At 40.5% G+C, this 14,124-nt stretch overlaps 1 protein-coding gene across 1 annotated transcript in view; it reads left to right on the top strand.

Annotated features, from left to right (window-relative positions):
- Positions 1 to 14,124, top strand: part of epha6 (eph receptor A6) — a 136,189-nt gene that overhangs the window by 102,877 nt on the left and 19,188 nt on the right. The window contains 4 exon segments of the mRNA XM_073473388.1: positions 154 to 278; positions 705 to 867; positions 3,769 to 3,877; positions 14,028 to 14,098. Of these exon segments, the coding sequence (XP_073329489.1) occupies positions 154 to 278; positions 705 to 867; positions 3,769 to 3,877; positions 14,028 to 14,098 (468 nt within the window).

Raw genomic sequence — 14,124 nt, 5'->3', positions numbered from 1 at the left:
CAGTGCTGTTTTTATCTGTAATGCTTTGACCCTTTTTTAATTTTACTCACTGTATTCATCAGGATACTCACCAGGATGGCCGGACTCATTAAATTCTTAGGACTCCACTAATGACGATGAAGCTGATGTCTGTTTGTTTTGTGTTCAAACCAGGTCCGTCTCTAATTGGGGCTCTGAAGAAGGACTGGGCCTCTCCGAACAGCATTGCTCTCTCTTGGCAGCAACCAGAACAAACAACACTCCCCATCCTCGACTACGAGATCAAATATTATGAGAAGGTACAGTTCTTTCGGCCTGTGTCCAGGTCCACTCTAAAATTGTAGGGCACACCCATAATTTGGCTCAAAAATCAACAGATATTTCCAGATTCTTATTTTTAAAGAAAATCTAAATGGCCCTTAACATCCTGGCACAGCAGTACAGTCCACTGATTAACCAGTCACATACAACACTGTTAACCTGAGATTATATCCTGCTAAAACATCCACAATGATGAAGGGAAGAGGTGCATGACAAATTAAACCCATCTTCAGTAGAGATTGGAGTAATTACATGCATATTGTGAGTGTAAATCAAGAGTAGATGCAGCACAAATTTGCACAGTCCTGTGGGTAAATCTGGCCGTCAGCGACTAGATAACTTTTGGTGTGTACCATTTCTGTATCGCTGAGATTATTTTGATCATCTTCTACTCTCCCCCACAGGAACATGAGCAGTTGAGCTACTCGTCGACGCGCACCAAAGCTCCCAGTGTGATCATCTCAGGTCTCAAACCAGCGACCTGGTACGTCTTCAGTGTACGCACCCGCTCGCCAGCTGGATACAGTTCCTACTCCCATAAATATGAATACGAAACCACTGGAGACTGTAAGTACCCGAAACCATCTGCAGCACTTGTTTCTGTGGACGGATACATCTGTCTCTCAGCCAGTTCAGACCCCTTATTACCGTGCTGTCCATCAGTTTGCACCTGGCATTAACACGTTTCAATATGCAGCGCGAGTGACCGCTTGTGATCGGATCGCAAATGGGTCCTCACTGCATTCACACCTGTGCTTGGAGCTGTCCCCTTGTGACGATATCACTCAGGACTGATGGTAAAAGTAGGTCTGAACAATGTTAATTTGTGTATTTTTTCTGCTGATGACAGTCTTGTCACAGCAAAATGAAAAGATAAAGAAAATCATCCAAAGTGTGTTGCTACTGTACATCTAACCCCTGCAAACGACTGGGGTCAAGATCATAATTGGCATTAGGTTTATATAAGACTAAAGACTGAAAGTGCAGTTTTTCTGAATATAAAGCATGTAAAGTAATGGCAGCAAAGAAAACATCTCACTTTTGGTACCTGTTTGTGATGAGACTGCTGAAAGGGGTCATAAATGAGTCCACTTTACACGAAAAGACTTGAAAAGACAGACTCAGAATCCATGTATTAGTTCATGCGCTGTATCAAGGCCAGTGAAGACATTTATTTCCTTTGCATAAAATAATCAATTTTGTCATTTAGCCTGAGATCATTTAAAAAAATGAGTTAAAATCTTAATGTAGAAAATGTCCCAAACACAATCAAAATGCATGTGTTTTATGTTTGAGTGTTTCTCATCTTCACGACAGTAAAGTCACATATAGAGGATGCTTGCTTCATGCTGCAGTTCAGGGTCAGATGAAGTTCACATAGCCTGGAGCAGCACTCAGGGCCACCTGCACCAAGGGGCACAACAGCAGATGATAAGGTTGAATGTGAGCCCACCAACAGGAGAATCCATAGCAGGATTTCAACTTGCAACTTTTGATACAATCCTGGAAACTGAGTCATGCAGTCACAAGCACTACAACATCACATTTACATATACAGACATGCAACATTATGCATATTACAGCAGATCATCTTCCAACCATCAACCACACTTTAGTCCTTTTTTTATTTCTGAATGTGTCGTTAGGACCTAGAAGAGGTTAAACTATGAACTGGTCTGATAATAGAGTTAAAGTTTACATAACAATAGTTGATATTTGACTGCTCAACAGTCACTTTCACAGTTCCTATGCTTGCGTGCACTGTTTACTTCTGGATTGGATTTTCTGGAAATGTAGTTGAGAATTGCAATGTTGAAAAAGACTGAAATATTTTTGATTTTTAAAAAACATGGGAAAATAACAGCATCCTCCGTCTATGTTTTTGCATCTTACTCTTTTGTTTCTACATTCCCAGTTATTTCTAAATAAAAAAAAAAAAAATGTTGTCCCATTATTGTTATTTCGTATACGTTTTAGTCCATTTAGTCAACTACATTTTCACTGTAAACCTTTTACATACCTTGAGTATGACGTACAACCCCATCCTGTCAAATCACAAGCAGTACCTACCCCATGGTCCTATTTTTGCATGTGGGTGATCCGCCCGTCACTTGCAGTGGCAATTGAAAAAATTGAATACAATCAACAAGGGAGCCTGATAATACCGCCTTGATGTTCGGTGTATTTTCAATGTTTTTTTTTTTAATGTGTCTGAGCAGTAGCTTTATTGCAAGTCTACTCGTAGAATACAAAGGTCCAGCTGCCCTTTTATGTTGGGTCAGGTATTGTTGAGGGGTGATTTGGCTTCACAGTGGTCCTCTCCCTTCCAAAGCTGCAGAGCTTTGCTTTATCTGCGGATCAGACGGTGCTTGGCCGGGCCTTTGTACCGGCTGGCCTTTTATCTGAAAGAGAAAGCAGATTTGGACCCTGTCGCTCTCTCCCTCCCTGTCAGTCTGTCTTTCCGCCTGTCAGTCACTGTCTCATGCGCTCGTTTTCCCATCCGTCTGTGTATTTGTCTGTCACTTCCGCCTCGCTCTCTCTCTCTCTCTCTTGTTTGTCTTTATCTCTCGTCTGTCATCCTTTTTTTCCCTCATCCCTCACCTTGCATCTTTCATCCCGTCCTCTCTTGCCCTTCTCTCTCTCTTCACACATACACACACACCTCATTACAGCAGCATCAGTCCAACACATCTGCTTAGTTAGTGATGTGAAGAGTGTGTGAGGCTGACAGCCGGGAGAATTGTCTTGTGTGATCTGGCCACCGCCACTTTCACTCTCCCTCCCTCTGAGTGGTCTGTAATTACTTTTATCCAGCACACGCACTCTTGACACCCCCCGCACACATGCATGCTCTCGACCTAACACCCACACACACCCGAATACTGTATAAACCCCGAAAGAGCCTCACTCACTGGGCTGGCGACCACGCACCCTGATCTCCAATTCATATTCATTAAGCGTGAAATATTATAGAAATAAGTTTGGTAATAGCAATCATCTTTCAATTATCTTGGATTCGTTAGCCTTGTGACAAGACACAGAAAAGGGAAAATCATGAATATCAAATGGGGCCAATTTAACCAAATGATCATAGACTAAATCACAATTTCATGAATGAATAATATTAATTAAACAGCAGCAGGCATATGAATCATTCCAGTACGAAGGCTGACGGAGGGGTTTTTGCATCACAAAGAGCTGATCAAACGTCCCTCTGTAATGTCTGCCTATCAAGAGAGCGTGCATGGTGTATGTATGGTGCATTGATGGAGAGGAGAATTTAAGATAACGTGGAATGAAAATTTGCTCTTTTTTCTCTCTTTTATCCTGCTTCCCATCTATCCCATTCCCCGCTTTTATTATCCTTACCTGCTCATAATTGTCCCGTTTCCTTCTTCCGTTCTCCCTTTTCCTGCAATCCTCTGAACCTTCTTTTCCGCTTCTTTCCTTCTTCTTCACCGCCTTTAGCGTCAGACATTGCTTCCGATCAAGGCCAGGTGTTGGTCATCGTCACAGCAGCGGTCGGTGGCTTTACCCTCCTCGTCATCCTCACCCTCTTCCTCCTGATCACTGGCAGGTAAGAGCACTTCACGATCTTGATTTAAAGACGGTCATTCACTTATTTGGGTGATTGGATCTCCTCTCAGGACTGTGTGGGTGCACAGACCATTTCCTCATTGACATTTCACTTCAGTGGTGTTACTTTTGTTGCACCTGTCAATGTGGACAACTTTTACCTTTATTATAATTATAAGCATCATTACAGCCCTTAAAGAAAAGGAAACTTAAAGATTATTTGTATGCATTTTAAATCATCTTATGTGATGGGTTGGGGGTTGGGGGTTGGGGGCCGGTGCATCCCCGCTGTTAAAAATAAACTAATCGCTTACTGCTTGTTACTATATGGAGTTTTGCCGGCCTTAGGTAATTTTTAGGATAGCCTCGTTTATCTTTCTCGGTATAATTAGCCAAAATAATTAGCACCTTTGTAGGTGTATAGAGCCTTTCTCTGTCCAAATTTCTTAATACTCAAACCACATAACGTAGTTTCCAGCGAGGCACATTTCAAGAAGCAGAAAATGTTTGTTTTTTGTTTGTTTTTTTGCCTTATGAAGGGTGCATTTGTGTATTGTGTTTTGGAAGATTAGGAGGCCTTAATGGGAGCAGACATTTAGAAAAGCGAAGATGCAGCTCCATTCATTCAGTGAATGATGGCTGTGATCTGTGACTGTAAGCCTGCATGTACAGTATCTCTTATACATTCTAACAATAACACTTGATCGTTTGCCTGCAGTCATCTGAGGATTTCATCTGTTTTAAAGGATTGTTTGTTTTTGGTTGATGTTCCTTCTTGTAGGTACAGTACTGTATAGGCTTCATATTTCTCAGCTTACAGTAGGTGTTCAGTATCCACTCCAGGGAAACTGCTAAACAAACTCTACAGAAGACTGCATTACATTTTGCTTTAACAACTGCCTTTGGACTTTGACAAAGTAATCTATCTATCGGATGTGTAGGCTGGAATAGTGTCTGCACAGGTCTCTCATGGTGTGCTCAGGTTACTGATCACAAAGCAACAGGATATGAGAAATCTCAATGGAAGTTGACAATGTGAAACTCTGACACCCGACACTTGTAACTGCATGACAGCCGTGGCGCGCCACAGATCAACTTTGATTTGTAGCGCATCAACTTCCAACAGTGACTCAGCGACAATGTACTGTAGCTGGCAACGCTCGGCTGTTTTGTGACTTTGTCACTCGTAGTGTTCACAAAGCATTAGTCAGATCTGTGTGTGAGCTTACTTACTGAGATGTTGAGTATATAAATGTGTGTGTGAAGGTGTTTGGTTACATGGTTTCATGTTTTGTGTGTAGTTGTCAACCCTACTGCCAGACCAGTCACTTTTGGAGCAGACTAGATTATTAAATCTAATAATGAAATACCATTGTACTTGATTCATTGCTTTTAGCCTATCCAGCCCAAACAAGACGATTATGCACAAACATACCCACTATGTATTATGTGTTTTTATTTCACAGTGTTTGACAGGGGCCATGTTTAAATGTAAATAATAGAGAGACAAAGTAACGCCCCTTCCAGTGGACCTCATGCATCCTTATTACGGAAAAAATATGGTAATGAACAGAGAAAGACAAATTATTTATTTCTTTGAGTTGTGACATATACTACACATATGTTGTTTGTTAATTTAAAAGATCATTTTCAATAAGTAAAGTAAAATAGCATCTAGTTTTGTGTGAAACTGCTCAGTGAACTACATTGTCTCCCTCAACACGTCACCAGCACCAACATGGCCGCCAACTCAGCACAGAAAAAGTACTTACACTTTTACATTGACAAACATCATATGTGTAATTCATGGCACAGGATAAGATAGTCATTGACTACTGTACACAATTTTTCCCGAAAATAAGGTTCAATGAGGTCCACAAGAAGGGGTGTGACTTCTGCACTCTATAATGTCCCTGTTAATAATACTCCTGATAACACATTGAAACAAATAAACTTATCCTATTCAAGAGCATATATTGACAATATCAGAAGCTCATATTTATGTTTTTGAATATGGTATGGTTAGCTTACTACCATGAGCTACTGTAATTCACCAACTGCACTAGATGAAAATGGATCCATATAAACTGCAATAACTTATCGCTAAACATTCAGGTGATAATCAGGTGTATCTCTACAAGCGACACGTTGTCATATTGTTTTCACACTGTCATTCAAAGACTTACATTGTGAAAAAAGATGTGAAAAGCGCTTTAAAGATATGCGGCGATGTTGTGGCTGGTCCCACTTAGTGCCTATAAATCTAATCAACAACAGATCAACGCTGCTGTTGCTTCAAGCGCTTCTTTTTGATAAAACAAGATTGAAAAGAATATGCTTCACATGATTAATATGACATGTTTGATAACTTAGAGGTGTAGCCCTGGGAGGGAAGAGGTGGGGATGAGCAAGTGGTAAACAGCAGTGTGTGATAGTGTTTCCAGTCCTTTCAAAGCTATTTCTGTCAGTAACACACATTATTACACATTTGGAGTACTGTGCATGATATTTATCGAGCATGCACTGTGACATACATCGGCAGTGAACTCATTATGCATTTGAAGGAGCGTTGCACAAATAAAGGAGCAGATATGATAATTGCAGCTGATTGCACATTCTGCTGAAATTACCAGGGTTCAAATGTTTGCAAGGGTCAGATTTGCATAATAGTCTCAGCCTCTGAGGACATGTGAAAATAATGTGATTGTATTTCAAAGGACAGTTGTGGTGGGAAAGAGCACCTCAAATTAACCTTTATTCTACAGAAACAGAGTTGTCTGCAAACTATTATGTTAACCAAGGGGGCCAGACCTTTTTCCCACGGAGGGCCCAAACTGAAACGTAAGGAGCAATTGGGAAGCTAAACAATAATTTTATGAATGAACTTTAACATGATCCACACTGTGTGAAGAAACTGAAATGGACAGAGACGTCTATTTGCCGTGAAGCAGAGATATCTACTGAAGTTAGCATGCTAACAAGCTAGCCTCGACTCCTCCTGTCTCCGAATACCACTTTGAATCCCAAGAAGTAAACAAAATAAAGAAATTAGATATTTTCACACCTTTTATTTTACTAAACAGAACGTAGACGATCTTAATTGCCTCGTCAACTCATCGTTAAACACGCTTCATTCAAAACTCACCAGAACAGTCTCGGTTTGTCTTTCCACAATCACCTCTGGTTGGTTGAAATAAATCCTCAAGTCACCGAGTAAGATATAAAAATATTCCAGTTCTACACGTTTTTCACCTGACTCTTTTGTTCCTCTGTCACTTAGTGCCTCTCTCGTCTCTGCCTACCATGCCTTGTTGTGCCTGAAAGTCATAGTCCTGGTCAGAGCTGTAACCACTGTCTTCGAACTTGCATCTGTCAGCTTCAGACGTTGCGTTCAGTTTTTATGAACTTAGTGATCACAGGGTCCATCACCTTTTAATCAATAAATATGCTGAAAAAAGCAGATTCACCACAGGAGCAGCGTTTTTTTATTATTCTCATGATGTGATCAGTGTGTGTAGGAGGGTTGGTGCTCCGAGATTTTTATTTAAAAATCTGCCACACACTCACCAGTTGCGAGTGCTAAGGCAAGAGCCCTTTTGGACATTTTGCATTTAAGCACAAGAAGGACCTTTTCTTTCTTTACAGCAGTAGTTAGAGTGCATATCTGCGATCCCTTTGCCCCGTGTAGGAGGGATTTTCACTCTCTTTCAGTTTCGAAAAAAGCTCTGAATGTACTCGAGCTGCCTGAGAAAGATGAAAGCTTTCAGTCACGCTCCTAGATGTAAGGTTTTACAAGTGCAGGACCTGCCGCACGAGGAGTTTTAACACCTGGCTGCCCTGAGAGTTTACATGTATGTTTGTGTGTGCTCGTCCAAAGCTGTCATGTTTGCACAGATGTAACCCAGCTGAGGAGTTTTACTTCATATGTGCTCTGTATCCTCGAATTCTCTGTCAGTTTCTGCAATTCTTTAATCATTTTCTTGCAAAATTACTTGAATCTTTCCTTTCTTCTGTGCCCTCTGTCGCCTCTGCAGTGAGAGTTGAGGTGACTGTGAGGGGTGTTAGGGCGAGAGAGGAGTGGTTGGAATTACACTGATGCTTTGATTAAGGCTCTTGGCAAGGTTGTTTTTTTGTTTCGCGTGGGCGTGTAAAGCGGCTCGTGAATATGTAGCCCACTGTAACAATGCCCAGAGAGCAGCGGAAGAAGCCGAACGTCTTTGTGTGTGTCTGTGTCAGTGTGTGTGGCCTCTTTTCAACATGAAAGCCGGTGAGACAGAGGGATAGGCGGATAAAGGGGATCAGAGGATAGGACTGGAAAAGGCTGATAAAGGCACATGCCACCATTTCTTTAATGAACAGCTTGACCCCATCAGCAGAGGTCAACAGTAGCTTTCTAAATCCCCTTCTTGTCCTCTCTGCCAGTGTTACCCGCCATGTTATCTGTTCTGTCTATCAGTGTCCATGATCCCACAGACTTCACTTAGCTGCAGCCCAATCTGGCAACCTGCGGCTCGTAGCCCTCTGACACCAGCTCTAATCTGGCATCCCGGATTATGTTAAATCTTCAAAGAGGAGGCGGCTCACATGTGATCACATGAACCCACACACACACACTCAAACAAGGAGGCGCTCACACACACTTTCTCCACAAGTACGGTGTGGGCATTTTCTCACCTAACTTGTTCAAATGCGGCCTGCGTTATCGCATCGTTTAGCCACTTTGTTTTGCCAAAAGTATTCTTTACTAATCAGGGGAGGTTGTTTTTGTTTGTCAGAGCAGTTACTGAGGGAGCAATCTTTAATCAAATCAAAAGGAAAAAGTAGTAATCAAATTCAATTGAGCACATTAACTTAAATGAGGTCTCTCTACACACAGGCTAGCCTAGCGATACAATTAAAAATACCCTAAATAAGCCCAACAACTTACAATAACAAAATACAAGTAAACAATTGAAACTGTACACAGTGAAAATAATAATCCCACCAACAACCCAACAAAATGTCCACATGCTGCCATTCTCCGAGTGTTTTGTATCTTAGAGTTCCCCTGCCCAGAAACTGGAGTTGGTTCTTTACACTTCCTGCTGCTCAGCATAAAAAGGCTGCCTCAAACTCCAGCTCCCCCTCTGGGCAGATGACTCAGCATGTGGAGACAGAAAACAAGGTGCAATATATTAACAGTTCCACACTACTGACAAGCTTATGACCACTTAACATTAAGCCCAAATGCGCGCACACAAATTGGAAACATCTGAAATGCAAAGAAAATGCAAACACTGTATGGTGTCGGCCGTTGATGGCGCCGTCACACAGAACCACACCAGCAGTGAAATATGTCAGCACCATCACATCCGGTGGGACTTGGGCCAAGATGCAGACCTCTGTCCCTCAGCTCCACCAGCTTCATCTCCAGGAGGGAGATAGCATCTCTCATGTGGAGCACAGTGGTGTGGAGGCGCAGGGCTGGGGGAGAGGTGGACTTGTCTGCAGCAGTGACAGTGAAGAGAGGACTCTCCTCTGAAGTGACAGTGTGACTGTAAGGGATTTTTGTCTCTCTCTCTGTGGGGGGTTTGGGTCAAGTCTCTGGGCTCTGCTCTGCTTCTTGCTGCAACTCCTTTAAAGTGTCTGTCAGACGTGCACTTTATCACGTCAATGTGATGTCAAACTTTACACGTCTGCCTCTTAATTGAATAAACACTCAAATTAAACACTTTTCAGTAAAAGACATGGTGCCAATCTCCGATACCACTAAATTCTGGATTAAATGTTGTCACATTAAGTGACAGGCCACAGAAGCACCAGTGTAAACAAATAATCATGTTAAAAGCATGTTCTGTTTCACCTTCCTAAGAGCGTAATAATAGTGTGATCACTAAATTATCACATTTCTTGCACAGAAATCTTTTTAATGTAACCCTAACCCAAAATAATGTGAATGATGAGTTTTTAGGGCACATTTATGACTTTATAATCTTGGAGAATGTTTGAGGTTTTCTCTCGTAAATCTGTAAAAATTACTACTTTAATCTCAGAAAATATCATTTATTTATCATAAATTTACAACTTTAATCTTCTCTGAGGTTTTTCTCTGAATATTAGCCCCTTACCACGGCTCTGAAAGATGTTTTCGTAGACTGAGCAGCTTTTGAGAGGTCGAGGAAGTTTTTAACATGTCCAATCAGTCTAAAGTAATGTGTTTTTTCTTTGTTTGTTTCCCAGTACAGGGGAAAAGCCTGTCAGCCATCCAAAATCATCAGCTTTCATGCATGCCAGCGCTGCCAACAGCATTATTATCCACAACAAAATTTACAGCTGCGGCAGCATGTGAGCAAACAGGTCACAACCTCCAGTTTTATCATTTTTAAGCATCTTTGTGCCTGCAGTGGGACTGATTAGGAGACAAGCAGCAGCATTTCTAGATTCTATCTAATAAATGATGAAATGCGAGTACATCTATGAGGGGATCCACTCTTGAGAAGTGAGAGCAAGCGCCCCTCGTGCTCACAGTCATTAATTTACCTCCACTGCAAAATCATCTTTAAAATTAATCAGTGAAGCAGCCTGTGAGAGACCTCAGACCACCTTCCCCCCTTCGTATTTTTATTTTCCATCTCGCTGCTCTTCTCCAGCCATCCCACCTCGTGAGCATTATAGGTCCATTTCGTAACAGTCATGTTTGAATGAAGCCACTACTGAGCATTTAGGTGTCAGCATGACAACAAAAGCAATTACTTGAACTCAAGGCTGGATGTTTGTCTTAAAGGGTAAGATCGCCCAAATTATTGTATGGATTCTCTGAGGGTTCACTCTCGTTGGAGTTGGAGCAGAATTCAAAACTTTGATTAAAGCCGTACTTCAGTGGTCGTCCTTGTGGAACTGTGAAAACCTCATTTTTGAAATTGTTAGAAGGTTTCAGTCTTGTTTTGTGTTTCTTGACCCTTTTTCAAATTATGCCTCGATATTAACAACAATATTCTAATGTCACCAAGCAATTAAAACTGTGAAAATAACAGAGCACAGGTCTAAATTATGATTTACCCGATGCTTTAATGACTGTTTTGTTGTTGTGGTTGTTGTTGTTGTCTTTAAAGCTTTATGCTTTTGAAATAATTTGAATAAGCAAGGTCTGCTAATGGACCCCAATTTATTTTGCAGCAACCAAAACACAGAGATGTGAATGTAGAGAAGGAAATATTGAGTCAGTAGAAACTTCATGAAAGTAGTTCAGACGGTCCTGACATGGGATTTAATTTGAGTGTTTCATGTAACTCATTCTCTTTGCAATGACTCCCTACTATTGTTTTACCATAAATAAAATTAAAATGGATAATGGATAATAAAACAACAATAAAGTTTAATCAAAGGATACTTTAATGACAGCTAAACTTTCTCATTTTGCTGAATTGTATATATTTTCCGTGTCTGGTGATGATATTTATGATGATATGTATAATAATGTATAATATGCAGTTTATAGTAGCTTTACACTGTATTTGAGAGCATGACAACATTGGTTCACTCGCTCAGGGTGACCAATGTTTAACACTATTCTGAGCTCTCTAAGTAGCACAAGGCTCAGTTAATACGGCGTTATTAATATATCAGTTTATTTGACAGGGACAACACATGTAGGCGTTGTTACACCTAATTAAAATGCAACCAATGCAGTGTATATTTGCAGTCCTTGTCCCTGGTTAGGCTGTTGAGAAATAAAACACATGATACAACACTCTAAGAAAGACATAAACTAACAATAAAACAAACATTGATGAGCAGCCACTACAGACAGTGATTATAACATTGACAGAGAACAACAATTAAAAACAATGACTGAAACTAACGTCTAAGAGCAGACAAAAAGAAAACAAAAAGGTTATATATATGTACGAAAGAAAAGTGTGTGACATGGGAGGCTGTCCTGTGTCCCGAGAGGTCAACGTTAGTTTGTTTCAACTATCACAGTGATATTGTGAGCGCGTACACTTGGGTTTTTGTTGAATCATTGTGTGGAGGAGGAAAACGATGTTTAAGAAAATGGGCTCAATATTGGAAGCAGAGTAGGACATGCATTAAATATTAATGAAATTAAATAGTAATGAATGAATAATGACATGACTTGACATGATGAGTGTCTCTGTAGTAAATGGGTTATTAATACGGGGTGGTTTTCTACAATGTGATTCCAGGATTTCCAGAAATAAACTGTGATACTTTTACTTTACATTTTCTGCTCATTTTACATTTTTCTTCACTTCAGCTCTGCAGACGCATTGTATTTATTCATCTTTTTTATATATTATGTATCGCATGCAGTTGCAGTACTGATGTGTGGCTGATATGTGACTCTGACGGGGTGCTGCGTGTGTGTTTTCCTCACTTTTTTATTTCGAGGTAACATCTTGGCATCTATTTGGATAAATTCTTCTGTGGTCTTTTGCAGATGCTGTCATCTAATCTCTCCGCTTTTCAGACTTTCCTGGCAGCGGCTGTTTTATCAGTCGTTGGCTGTCTCTCGGTCTCTCGGTGCCCAGATAAACTCTCTCACAAACACACACAAATACACACACACTGAAGGACGAGGGAGATTTTGCATTAGTGGATGCGAGTTGACTTCTCTCTCTTTAGAAGTGTGTTTTTGTCTCAGTGAAAGTGCGTCTGAGCTGAGTTTCTTTCTGCACATTTCACCAAATCACATCACCACCGTCTTCATTACTTTACCTCTCCCAAGGCTTCCTTCCAATCAACCTTGCAGTTTTGTTTTTGTTCTCTTCTATGTCATGGTTTGTGATCAGAACGTGTCATGAGCTGCCGATATCGATCTTTGTTTTTATGAAAGAATATCTACTGCACCTCTCGCTCTCTTCCTTTTTTTCCTGCATTTTACCACACCCCTCAACAACCTCTCCTACTACACTGATAGGAACTTTTTTTTAATTGCTATCACATTCAGCTGGTAAAGTGTGAAAGTTAGTTGCCTTCGTTTCTTTAATTTAGTGTGATTTTAGTGTGAGGTTGCCGTGTTCTGTCAGCAGGGGTGTTTGTGACGGTGTGTCTGTGTGGCGCGATAGTGTGAAAACACAAGTTGCAAAAGGTTATTCAGGGAAGAATTTTTTTGATTTCACATCTTCACTGCAAAAACTTCTGGTCAAAACTGCCAAATACAAGTCAGCTCACAAATCAGGGTCTTTATTTAACCTGCTTTCCCTGCAGGAACGTCACATTCAACAGAACTTTATGACCTGTATTACTGCCATGACAAGCTGTTCATACAAGATGCTGGAATTTGGGCTACTGGATAGAGGTTGTCTTAATTGGACCAGGATTTAACATTTACTGAATATTCTTTAATTACAAATAATTTAATGGGAAGATGTTTAAAACAAGGAACAAATATCACAGCCTGTTCCCAACTTGAAGATAACAGTTAAACACATGGATCAGTAGTGATTAACGGGGTAATTAACTGTTAGATGTCTATACCACGTTTATGCCAAGAATAGTCCGCTGAAGGCACTGTGGGAACAAACTAAACCTAACCTTTGAAAGGAGAAATTGTCTATTAAATGTTTTTGAAACATGTTTTTTGAGTTGTTTCTACACTTTATGAGATATAAGACACATTAGTTTTCATTGCACTGCAAAATTATGTTATGGTAAATTTAACAAGATTAAATAAACTGGACAAAAACAACCAGGATACTGCACATACTTTACAGAGAGGTAAGAAACCAGTGTTTCCCACAGTGCACCTGTGGCAGGTGGTGGTGGCGGCAGTGTTATTTGACAGCCTGAGAACGAGCCGCAAAAATCTCTTCCAGAATCGCTGCAAACGTTTGCTGACATAGTAGTAGCCAGGTGCACTTACAAGGGACGGCATGACAGGGTCTACATTGAATATCACAGTCAGAAGCGGCGTAGTAGGGATTGCAAAATGAATAGACGCTGTTTCAACATGAATCGATGTAAGAGAGGTAACTGTGCAGAAAGAGAGATGTGCTGAATGTTCATAAACTATGGAAATGTATGTATTATGTTTATAAACAACATAAACATGTTTAATACTCGTGATTAAGTCAAGTTTTTACAGTATATAACATTTTTGTTGAGGGTTTTCCTTCTATTCACCTCTTTCTGTCAATGTGTGTTTCCAGGTGTCAGTGGTACTTTAAAGCCAAGATGACCTCAGAAGAGAAAAGGAGGACCAATTATCAGAATGGACATGGTAAATCAATCTTATTTGTTGTTGTT

Source organism: Pagrus major, chromosome 9 (assembly GCF_040436345.1).
Source record: "Pagrus major chromosome 9, Pma_NU_1.0".
Lineage (NCBI taxonomy): Eukaryota > Metazoa > Chordata > Actinopteri > Spariformes > Sparidae > Pagrus > Pagrus major.
This window is presented reverse-complemented; position numbering and strand designations above follow the sequence as displayed.